The sequence below is a fragment of the Rhamphochromis sp. 'chilingali' genome (genome assembly GCF_963969265.1).
Source record: "Rhamphochromis sp. 'chilingali' genome assembly, chromosome: 3".
In the NCBI taxonomy this organism is placed as follows: Eukaryota; Metazoa; Chordata; class Actinopteri; order Cichliformes; family Cichlidae; genus Rhamphochromis; species Rhamphochromis sp. 'chilingali'.
The window spans coordinates 34,222,676-34,235,352 of NC_137931.1; the positions used below are offsets into that span (position 1 = coordinate 34,222,676).

Below are 12,677 nucleotides of genomic sequence, written 5' to 3' on the forward strand. Positions count from 1 at the left end.
GCTAATCTGAGAAAAGGGGACAGTTGATGCCGTGACTGAGTTAGTCTTCTTCTTCTCATATCTTGCTGATATGAATTCAAATTTTGTTCTAAAGCACAAGAATGCCTTCGTGTTCTCTTCTCCGTTCTTACGTATGTGTTCGATCTCCAGCGATACATAAAATGTGATCAAGTGGAACTGTGATGTCCACCTCGGCTACTGTATTCAAGATGGCAGGGCCATGTGACGACTTCCAGAAACCAGCTTCCGCTCGTATTTATGTTTAATGGATTAATTCTCAGTTTGTTAGAAGGCATCAATTTGTTGAAAGATGTAATTAAACACTAATCAGTGTATATTTATGAGCACAATATTCAATATAATATTTAAACTTAAATGTCTAAATGTGACCCAAAAACAATGAGTACATTGTTACTTTCATCACACATGTAACAGTAACTTATTAAAAAACAGTTAATGAAAACATATGTTCCTAATTTCCAAGAAAACGTCACTAATTTATTTAAGGTGGGAACGCTATTGCAATTCAGTTGTTAGCTAAGCTTGAGGAAAAACTATACGGCAGGCAAAGTCCACCACAGTGTACCATGATATTTGCATAAATATGCATGAATACAATTAAGTTTTCATTTTTTGGCACAGTGTCTTGTCAATAATGATCGCTGATGTGTATTTACTCTTACTTGGGCTCACATATTGGACACAAAGGTAAAATTTCAACAGGGTACCATATAGGGTACAATATAGAAGGATGGCTAAAAATACCTTCTGTTCATGGCACAGACAGACAGATATCCACACAGATGCTTTTATCCATCTCTCAAAGATGGAAAAAGACAAACACAAAAATCTACTTATATCTCTCCAGATGTGTATTGATCTTTCCATTCATAGTAGATGGATGGTTAAATAGGAATGGATATCCTTGAGAGAGATAAAAAGATATAAAATCTATATTATAATGTCTGTAATGTAATTGCACAGCAAGGGTTAATCCTGGCAGCGGATTGTGTTTGCGTAGCACGGATATTTATAGTGCTCGGACCAAAAATTATGAATTAAAATGTTTTGATTTATTTAGCAAATGCCAAAAATATGTACCATTTCCTGCCCTGATCTTCCTGATCCATTAAGACTTTGAAGGTGGAGCACTTCATGGAAAAAGCTGCAGTGTCTGCAGAAACAGATCATCAAGCAAAGTGTTTAAAAAAAATGCGAAACCCATTGAGAAAGTGTTAGTTATGTGCGATTCGTTCTTGATTTTGGGCTCTGTGAGGCCGGCGCGCATGGATGTCACCGAGCTGCGAGGATTACTGACAGGTGGTGTCACTCCTACGCGCTGCGAGTTGCTCAAGCAAGCAGTCAGATGGCATGTTGTAAGCTGTGTCTGGCAGGAATGGTTGTTTAGGAGACGCTACACACCTCCCATCAGTTCCTCCTTCACTTAACAGGACTTCACATGCTCTACCTTTAGGAAAAAATGGAAATGATAACGAACTGATATTGTGTTTTTATATTTACTGTCACAAAAAGGAAATGATAAGTTTGTGTAAAGACTAACAAAAACAGAACAGCGAGGCCAGAAATCACTGAGCAAAACACCGTTGACAACATAGCCATGTAATTACTGTGAGCTGAGAAAAAATGTGCACAGTTACAGTATGTACATCAAATCCCCAGAGGGTCGGGATCTGCAGCCACGACTCAGTCCTCAGTACAACATGCAGTCTGAAACAAACAAGGAAGTTATGGATTGTGCTGTATTATGTACGTGTTTCACAAAATCAACAGAAAGCAACGTGACAAAAATAGTGGGACGATGTAAACTGTTCTAATACATTCCTCGATAAAAAAACCACTACAAAAGCCTGGAAACCACACAATCTCTCCAGTTTTTGTCGGAAATATGGCATTTTGAAAATGTGTAAATGCACACGTTGATAAAATAGTTTGATATTTTGGGAAGTCCTTTTATTTTTGCATTTTCTTTAGAGGATTAGCCTAGCTTAGCGGTAAATTGCTAGCATTGCTTTGAACAAATATGAAAATAATCCATGTACTAGCCTCAAAAGCCCACAGAGTAACACAAAACATCACTCATGACCTAATTTGTTCACACAAAAATGTTAAAATGACAATTTTATTGCAGTGGTTGAAGTGGCGTGATGTGTTAGCATCAGAAATACGATTAGGGCTAGTTCTTCCAACCTTTTAAAAATCTTTCATTCATGGCACTAAATGAGAAAATAAAGTTATTTCTAAAATGCAGTACTGGTTCTATTCCTGTTATTTAAAATTGGGTTCTGAAAATTAAGCTAAGTTGATTGGATATTGGTATTTATACTCAACTTTCTGAGTCATCATCAATGACATGCGATAATTCTAACTCTACTTTTACAGAAATACTACATGTTGTGTCAGGAAGGTCATTATTGTTCCCGACTGCAAAGACATGGCTCTGTTTTGATATCATAGAGTAACGTGTTATAGTTACTTTCCATCATCAACAAGAACTTACAGGATAGAAATGAGCATAGCATTAAACTATTTGATTAGCAGAAATGCTAACAAAGATTTTGGTCAGTACGATCAGCAAAAACTTACTGAACTTTTTAAGAAAGTAGTATTTCCATTAAATTTAAATACAATTTGAACTGAAACCAAATGATCTCAAGTCTAGGGAACATTTGAACAACGGCACAGGGACAACAACACACGGTCCAGCTCCTGTAACCTTGGTACAACTTCTAGATTGAGCTTGTTGACCACAGACTCTGTTTCTATCGTCTTGAAGCAACTGAAACTAAACACTTAACGAGCTTTGGCATTTTGGGAGAAACAAAAGTGCACAATTGTAAGGAAAAGGGGTATGGTGGATGTATATAATACGACAAACAAAGGGCATCATGAAAAATAACAAAACTGGATGCAGCCTTATTGTTTTAATGTCATTTTATCTCAACTAGGCTTTTGTAATATCACATTTCCCAAAATATCACAACTATTCCTTTATGGCTGATTTCATACCAAATAATTTCCCGCCTGGGCAAAGTCTGTTTAGTCTGGGTGCATGGGATCTTACAGGTCCGCCTTTGTCCATGTGCAGATATAAGGAAGGCTAGCGCTGTCATAATACTACAAACCTTTACGATTAAATTTAATAGTGTGGCCACATGTTATACTGAAATTATAGGGGAAGGTTTCAGCAGCTCATCGAATCCAACTTAAATCATCTTTTGGAGATGCAGTGCTGCAAAAGTGTGTTTCAGTTTGTGTGATAGAGTCGCAGGTGATCACAGGGCTGACTTCACATGCAAGTCTTTGTAAGATGCATGTTCTGCAGGTAAATCCTTGTGGCTGTGCATGATTCTTTCTGCACGTATCATGTTAAAAAAGCGTTCAGGACGTTACCGTGTCGGGTCGGCCACACAAGGCTTCTCTCAGTCATAAACCAGAATCACATGGGCTTAAAAAACCCACAATGCATTAATGAACATAATAAAGCCAGTAGATGAGGTTGAAGAGGGAGAAGGCAGAGGGGAATATAATCCGTGACCATCTGTCGATGGCATTCACATCAGTGAGGTCTGGGATTTTGATTTTGAGCTGCGAGGACCGTCTTCGTAGATGGGTTTTCTTAAGATGTGCGTTCCTGTCCAGGCTGTGGCGGCCCAACTCGCGTGACCCGCTTGGCTTTCTGTACTGGATAGCTGAGTTGTCGAAGACCATGGAGGACGAGTTGTGGGTCTCGCTCAGACTGGTTGTTATCTCGTTCCCTCCCACCTCGTTGTGGATCTCCAAGGTTGTCAGCAAAATGTTCCCCTGGGAGTCGACCTAGGACCGACAAACAGCAGCGATGTTTAAAACAGGCTACAGCGACTGACGACACATGTGCAGCATGCGTCGGTTCCCCGGGGTCGGTCTCCTCTCGCAGGCTGACAGCCTGGGAACCAGAGCGACCTTCAAAGGCAGGTTTTTCTGTCCCAAAATTAAACGTCTTCTCACAAATCAGCTCAAGGTTGGACTGGCCGGCTTTAATACTAATGTAGTGACAACTATTGCTTCCCACACAAAAACAGATATATCATTCAGACCAGTTTAGGCACAGGATGAACACAGATATAAAAAGGTGACCACAAGGCATGAGAGGAGGTGAAAAAGTGAATATTTGTCTTCTTATTTTTTTGGCTGTGGTTTCACAGATCAACCTCGAATCCTGTAAACTAATTTAAAATGTAACTCGTGACTCTTCATGTTTTCTATGCGCCGCCGAATTAGTGCAGTGTAAAGGTAATCGCCTAATGACATTAATGATGGTTGGAATGGTTTGATTGCACTTACTGGGTAGCATGTTAGCAACACAGACATATAAAGACATTAAAAAAGGGCAAAAATACGACAGTGGGAAAGGCGGGCTAAGCAGAATGTACTCGTACGGTGAGGTGTTTAGAGAAATGGCTGTGATGACGTGTTACTTTGTTAAATGAGGTCAAACTTTGCACTGCAGCAGCAAAGTTTCAGCCAGAGGTTTCACAGATGTAACACAACAGGCAGTGACAGACACTCACCCGTCGTGAGTGACGACGCCCTTGTACCTGATTGGACAGTTTAAGAGACGAAGACTTGCAATTGCCTCCTTCCAGAATGGACTAGCCAGGAAAAAGACAAACACAAACCCTTTTGTCTGAGATTCGGTCACCTAAGATGCTCACAGAACATCGGAGTCAGGAGTCAGAAAGTCACTCAGTGTGGACTGGTTAAAGCTGTGACTGATGATTAATTAAAAAAAACATCTGTAGGATGTATTGATCCAGTCACATTAAAAATCATTGTCTCCCACCTTATCCCTCAGAATCGGCTCATCTTTATCCTTGATTTGAAGATCATCCTGGCATCAAATGTAGGTAAAAAGGAGATCTTTCATAGTGTAAATTGTTCTGATCAGCCAGAAATTCCACAGGCTATTGAAAGCCATGGTGTTAAGCCAGAATGCAGTTTTTGAAGTTTTCTTCAGTGAGTTATCAACCCCAGTGCTTGTTTCTACTAAAGCTGAGGTCTTGGCTTTGTACTGTGACTCTTAGAGCTGATTTGGGTGAAAATGTCTGAATTAATGATATTATGAGGAAAATGGTGTAAAATCTCTGAGGAGATTAAAGTCTGAGTACATTGATAGTATGAGATATATGGCTTCATTAAATATGCTAAAGCTAAATGTGCACAAAAGACTCTCAGGGTTCAGGTGGGAATCTTTTCAGAGATGGGTTTTTATATAGAGTTACCCATATTTAAAGGGTATTCGAAGCACAATTTTTGCTGCCGTTAATAGACGGATAAACATGACGTCATCTACAGTACTGCTAGGGGTGGATCTGAACGCATGGCCACTGGTTTGTGACCAAGCAGTAACAAGGCAGACACATCCTAAAGCACACCCTGATTAATCCTCTACATGTTCCAGTTCAAATACGGAGTTTCAAGGAATACTTGACCTGAGAATTAAGACTGTAAAAATGTTTGCTGGAGTCAAAGATCAAGACAGAATTCGGATTCTTTTCACACAAACTGCTGTACGACTGGTCTTCTTATTGCAGTTAGCAGCTAGAGATACTCCCGCACAGTTAAATAGGTAACTTTCAGATAGTGATGATTTAAATACACCTATTTAAATAAATCCCTGCTTGAAATGGAATCCACAAAAAAAACAACCTGAATCACGATAGCGCTGCATCTCGGCACCGAAGAGCCAAAACATAGTGACTACAGATGAATTACTGCAATAATGTTCATTATCATTATTGTAACAATGCTGCATGGTGACATTTCCCAGCAGCGGTTTTAATGTAACGGCTAGTTCGTGTATATTTGTGTGATGTCCGAGGAGAATTGCTCCACATGGTTGATTTAACAGCTATAAGCACTAAAAGTTGTTAAATTCCAGCCTTGCTTGTTAAAAGAAACACCACAGTTGTTTTTTATGAACCTTCTTGGTGTTTGGAAATAATTCTCACCTTGGACCTGTCAAATTTACTGCGGTCATTATTTGCCTTCTGCGCCCTTTCTGCCAGCTTTTTCTGCATCTGAGGACCTCGGCCAAAGAAGATGTAGTTGACAAAGGCATATTCCAGCAGAGCCAGGAAGACGAACACGAAGCAGCCCATCAGGTACATGTCTATGGCTTTGACGTAGGGGATTTTGGGCAACGTCTCCCTCAAATGGGTGTTGATGGTTGTCATGGTCAGCACAGTGGTGATCCCTGGAAGAAAAAAAAATCTGTTTCCACAGTACTAAAGGAGGGCTGAGAACCGATCTCTAAAATGACCATATCCAGATGAATACCATGAACCCGATTTTTTGTTTTCTGAGAAGCTAAAAGTCGTCTGTTTGGATGATGTTGAATATTCTGAACTTGGATGAATTACAACTCACATGACAAGCGAACAGACTCAACAAACACACTGTAAACTCTCTCAGTAGTTTGCGCCATCTACAGTAATGCTCTGTGTCTCCATGAAGGCTCACCGACCTGGACGGTGTGTCTATTTCTGTCGATTCAGGCTTACATAATTAAAACAAAAAATGTTGCACTGTATGGAGTGTGTGGGGGAGTCAAGAGCGCCAGTGGGTACATGGCATCGATTTCTGCATAACAAAGGGACGAGCAAGATTCTAAACACTCTGAGAGCTCAGAGGAGATGGTTACTCAACAAACCCCTTGAAATACTGCGCAGTGCTGTCCCTGAGAACACAGCAGGTAAAAGTAGATGGACAAAATAAGAAGTGATAATCATACAAGATGATAACACTTGCTGTACACTATTGTTCATGTCACAGGGGTAGGAAAGTATTGGTGGAAAAAAAATATTTACATCACTGGACTCCTCAAGATGGCATCTTCCCCTAATAAACTATTAAATGTGGCAAAACAGGAGTGTAATTTGAACAGATGATTTTAAAATCCTGTGTTTGCTCAGCTGAGCTCTAGTTCTGGTGTTAAATCCCAAAAAACTGGCTAATACAGACCCGATCAAAAGTTTAAGATCCCTTGAAAAATGGCAAAAAATCATATTTTGCATGTTTGGATCTTAACAAGGTTCCAAGTAGAGCTTCAACATGCAACAAGAAGAAATGGGAGTGAGACATAACATTTTTTTGAGCATGCAATTTATTGAAAACAACGCTTCAACTGCAACATGCTGTTTTACAGCTGATCAAAAGTTTAGCACCACATGCCTTTAAAAAGCCAAATCTGTGCAAAAATGTGGATTCATTGTCATTTTCTGACATGTAGTAACACTGTCATGATGATCTGTTCACAAAGGCAAAAAAATGTTTCCTTTTTTGAACATGGTTGGGTTGTTGAACTGCATAAGTAGGGTCTCTGGCAGTGCGGCATCGCTGCTGAGGTAGGACACAGTAAGACAGTCATTTGGAATTGCTTAAATGATCCTGAGGGTGATGGAACAAAAAGTCAAAATTTCATCAGCACTGAGCCAGAGGATCTAATTGGCTGTCCGTTAAGCACTGGACAATCCTCAACCCAAATTAAGGCCGTTTCTGGTGTCGACTGCAGCCCCATAACCATCAAACAGCATCTGAGACTGAAGGGCTTCAAAAACAAAATACGTCTTCAAAGGCCTCATCTCCTTAAACGCCACAGAACTGACCATTTGGACTTTGCAAGAGAGCATCAAACATGGGACATTGAAAGGTGGAAGAAAGTTTTATTGTCTGATGAGAAAAAACGTAACCTTGATGGTCCTGATGGTTTCCAACGTAACTGGTATGAAAGGGAGATCCCACCTGAGATGTTTTTTACGTGCCACAGTGGAGGGGGCGCCATAATGGTCTGGGGTGTTTTTTTTTTTTCAGTGGAGCTTCAGGAGGTGCAGGGGCGTCAAACGGCCACTGGCTATGTCCAGATGTTGAAGAGAGCATCCCTCATGAGTGAGGGCCATCGTCTGTGTGGTAACGCCTGGGTTTTTCAACAGGACAATGCCACAGTACACAACGCCCACAGATCTAAATCCCATTAAAAACCTTTAGGGATGGATGGCAAGAGAAGTTTACAAAAATGGACAATGGAGTTCCAGATAGTAGATGTCCTTCGTGCGGCCGTCTTCACCGCTTCCAGAAATGTTCCCGCTTACTTTGTAGAAACACTCACATCAAGCATGCCGCAACAGATTTTTGAAGTGATCAACAGTAACGGTGGAGCTACTCATTACTGAGATCCTGTTTGGAACTTTGATTTCTGTTTTGGGGGGTTTACAGGGTATTTTTTTCAGAGGTGTGGTTCTAAACATTTAATCAGCTGTAAAACAGCCTGTTTCAGTTTAAGCGTTGTTTTCAATAAATTGCATGCTCAATTTTTTTTTGTTTCACTCCCATTTCCTCTTGTTGCATGTTGAAGCTCTACTTGGAACCTTGTTAAGATCCAACCATGCAAAATATGATTTTTTTTTTACCATTTTTCAAATGGTCTGGACTGTTTGAAAAAATCTTTTTAAAAAATGTGTATATCCTTCTGGGATGTGCATATCTTTTTGCATTAAAAGTATATATATTTTACTACACCTTTCTGAACGACTCGTAAAACTCCATACACTTCAGACATGTTTTTCCGCTCCTCATGTATGAAGCCTGTTAAGTAGCCCAGCTAATTTGGTTTTGCTCAGGATATTCACACCACCCACCAAAGAGAATGGAGACCTGTAATGAATCACCGTTGATTGATTTTGTAAAGCACAGGAGTAGGGATGCGTTCTAACTTGCATTGATCTGACAGCATCCCAGACAGCAGTCTTCTCAACGATGGAGGCGTTACGGCGGAGTGAGCCGACTCGTGCGTTAAATGACGAGGTCTGAGCCAGCACAGGGGCTTCCAAATCCAGCTTCCCACCAGACTTCCTAAGATGTACTACATTCATCTAATCACAGCGTATGCTCAAGTGAGATTTTATTATTGGTACGTTAATGTGCTCTTCTTTACGCAGACTTGACTGAGAGTGCACCAAAGCTGATTGAGGATTTCCATTAAGGCAAATATTCTAGCAGCGATCAATGCAGTTAGGGAGGTATGGTGTTATACAACGGTGAACTTTTTCAGCCCTAGAAGCCAGTGGAAAGTGTGAGTCTTGAGATCCAGTTGAGTCTCCTATTACACCACAATGCAGAGGCTTCAAACAGAGTGAAGGAAACGCACAGCTGTGATTATTTGTTCTTCTTGAATCTGTTGTTTATCTGTTCAAATGTGGCACGTGGGAGGAACTCACCAGTTTAGTTTTGAATGCATAATGCCTCACCAGGACTATTCTTCTTTGTTAGTGCTACTACATAATCTTTGTGAATGCTTTCTTTTACATAAATATTCTTTAAACAAACCAATTTTTCATTCCCACACAAGCCAATTCTTTCAATATTTTCGCTGTCAAGATTCATCTGGTCCTACATTTGACACATTTATAAGTCAGACGGATGGATACTGAATGCATAATGTTGATGTAAAATAACTGTAAGTAACCAGTCACAAATCCATCCTCTAATTACAGAATCGCCACTTTGATAATGTCACAGTTTAGTGTTACTTTCTGGTTTCCAGCTTTGGCACAGAGCCGGTCACTGTTCACAAGTCTTAGAAAACACAGAGTGCGTGTAGATTAAACTACAGTCCAGAGGTCAACTCACTGCATTGGAAAAACCATACCTAATGCAACTCTGGCAGCTGAGGCGTCATAATTTATCCAGAACGACACCCAGGACAAGATGGTGATGAGGATGGAGGGCATGTACGTCTGCAGGATGAAGTATCCGATGTTTCGCTTCAGTTTGAAGCTCAGAGACAGTCGAGGGTAGGCACCTGCAGGACAACACATCAGGTAAAAATCAGGGCTCTATAATTCAGGAGAAACATGGGGATGCCTTCCACTTTGATTTGGTTTCTGTGGTGATGAGCTCATCAACTGTATTTACACGAGAACTGCAGGCAAAAACGAGACACTGTCCACATTCTCACATGATGCAAACAAACAAAACTTTGGGGAAAAGGGTGGGTATTTAAAAATCCTACATTGCCACGTTCTCAAGTTATTGCATTTACAAACCTACTGGTCCATGTCCCCCACCCGCCCACCAGTCATAGAGTGACAACAATACCCCATCAGCCTTTTACGGCTGAGGGGTAAAAGTTATGTGCCAATATGTGTGCACATTCTTAAAAGGTTATATGTATATTAATTTTTAAATATCTCAAAACCTAGACAGAGATTTCTACATAAAAGTATTTGTACACAAACACACAGTGTATATGTACAGATAATGATAATTTAAAACACACACGCGCGCGCACACACACAATAAGAGGATGTTGAGAAGAAGTTAAAAGCATCTGCAGACACTCCATTTATTAGAGTTTATTGTATCAGAATGTGACAGTGATCCTAATGAGCTCTAATAGGTTTCTCTACATTATCTGTATAGAAACGCTCGGACAGTAGCCATCCTACATGTCATTAATTCAGCAGTGAGGATAATCACTGTTGTGGTGCCTCTGAGTTGTTGCTGTATTATAGGAGAATAATTCATGCTGCCAGCACTCTGCCTCATGAATGCATTATTTTGCTGTATGCAACAGTCCCCATTCTTTATCAACAGCATCAATCAGTGCATCTCTTAATTTCAAGCAATGGGAATATAAAGTTTAACAGATCTGGTCATTGCATGAAGGACAGTTTATCATCCTGACTCGGCTCAGATACATAAAAAGAAAAGTGAGTCAACACCACAAAAAGCAGGTTATTTTCTACTTTTTTAGGGCCATTAGTAGCACTAAGACCCTTCACCCGCTGTACCTTTACAGGCATGTTTGAACTAAATAGACTCAGTCCAGGTTCTTGTCTAAGTGTAATCGAATGCATCATGGGAGACTGCAGACATTCTCATGTCAGACTTAATTTAGTTCCAAATTCTCAACCTGCACTCTGTGTGTCTTCAGCCAGAGTTACAAACTGGAGGATCATTTTAAACAGGTATGTGTTTAGTAGGCAGCAGAACTTTTAGTACAAGAGACGTCCAGAACCTGCAAACACCCACTTCCACCTATGGGAGGAAGCAAGCGGTCCTTCTGCAGCAGCGTGCAGCTCCATCTAGTTTTAAAGCAGCAGTTTTATAGAATGCACCGAAAAAAAAACAGCCAGTCATGAATTAATATACTGGGACGTCTCAAGATTGACGACAGGTAACAGAACACAACCTCGGCAGAGTCTTACATCTCTGCAGTTCAGGTGACAGATTCATCTGTGACGCAGCACATGTTTTAAAGTCTTATTCTTCTGTTTTAATCTGGGATCACTGATTATTGGATGAAGTGCAAGAATGCATCTGAATGCATCTTGATGGAGGCGTGTGAGACGTGCTGCTTTTACATTGTTTGCTGAGCACACGTTGTGCCAAACTCTTAATACAAGGTAAGGTGCTTTTATCTCAGTTATAAGCTATTTTCACTGAGGTTATTTAACACTGTAATCAGGGACAACAGATCTGAACTGATTTCTGGTGATGTCAACTGAACGCGAGCATGCACCTTCTAAAATGTTCTTTCATGGATTCAAGAAGAAACATTAAAAATGTGAGTGCCATAACTTGCCTGTGGAGAAGACTACATTCCTGGAAACCAGTTTGTAGTCCACTATGGAGAACTGAGGGAGCTCAATGCGTTTTACCCCGGTCACAGCAGTTTCTCCTCCTTTCCAGTAAAACTCTATATCATCTGTTGTGTAACCATCTGCAAGAAAACAAGTCACATGATGTGTCCTTAACAGTGGAAAAGCTCTGAAAAGTGAATCTGTCTCATTTCACTGGATGTATTTTTATATCCTTAAGAGAAATCAGGACGCCCGGTAGCTGTAACTGATTTAGAGTAAGTCTCATGAATCACACAGATCCTGTAAGTGCTGATTGCATGAGATGTGAATCTTCATGGGGATGTGTGTCAGTGCAGACAGACAGGCTGATACCAAATGCATGAGATCCATGACCGCCAAGAGTTTTATGGCAGCACGGACAGCCGAACACGTCATCTAGACTGATGAAGCTGGACTAATCATTACGGTGCTCCACTATGGAAATCACTGTCTGCTCAGCTCAGAACCTCTCCGTGCAGACGAAGTCGTTTAACTGGAGAGGGTGCAGCGAGCAATCTCACTGGGATATGACAGATTAATAAATCCAGAGCAATTCAGCAGCCTGTGCAGTTTTTGTCTCCACCTGATGACTGAACATTTTTTATGAGAATTACAGCGCTGTTCATATTTTTAAGTGATGAAAAAAGTCGGGCTGTCTGCTGTATTTCTTTACAAAGCACAAGATGCAGGGCTTAAACTTACAACTCTCAATTTCCAGAGTGCAATTCTGCTCGTCCAGCGGGTATCGCCTCAGATCCATCATGCAGGCGGCCGTCGTCGTGATTCTGAGTCAAAAGAGGAACAAAAGAGAGGTGACCTCGTTTTAGATTCAGGACAGCTGTTAGAGCAGAGGATGGTTAGGAGAAATGCGTTCCATCTGAGGAAGATGCAAATGGCATCCATTTTTATTATTAATTGATTAAAGGAAGAAAAACAAACTTCCTGCCAATTACTTCCACTCTCATTTCCAGACTCTTCAGACTTGCACATTTACATTGA

At 40.6% G+C, this 12,677-nt stretch overlaps 1 protein-coding gene across 2 annotated transcripts in view; it reads right to left on the reverse strand.

Annotated features, from left to right (window-relative positions):
• Window positions 1-1,537: 1,537 nt before the first annotated feature.
• The window catches only part of gabrb3 (gamma-aminobutyric acid type A receptor subunit beta3), a 47,501-nt gene continuing 36,361 nt past the window's right edge, over window positions 1,538-12,677 (reverse strand). For both annotated transcript variants that reach the window (XM_080877535.1, XM_080877536.1), the window contains 5 exons: window positions 12,381-12,463; window positions 11,642-11,779; window positions 9,704-9,856; window positions 6,009-6,253; window positions 1,538-3,834 (listed from right to left, as the gene is read on the reverse strand). In XM_080877535.1, the coding sequence (XP_080733661.1) occupies window positions 3,487-3,834; window positions 6,009-6,253; window positions 9,704-9,856; window positions 11,642-11,779; window positions 12,381-12,463 (967 nt within the window). In that variant the 3' untranslated portion in view covers window positions 1,538-3,486. The remainder of the gene's footprint in view (window positions 3,835-6,008; window positions 6,254-9,703; window positions 9,857-11,641; window positions 11,780-12,380; window positions 12,464-12,677) is intronic.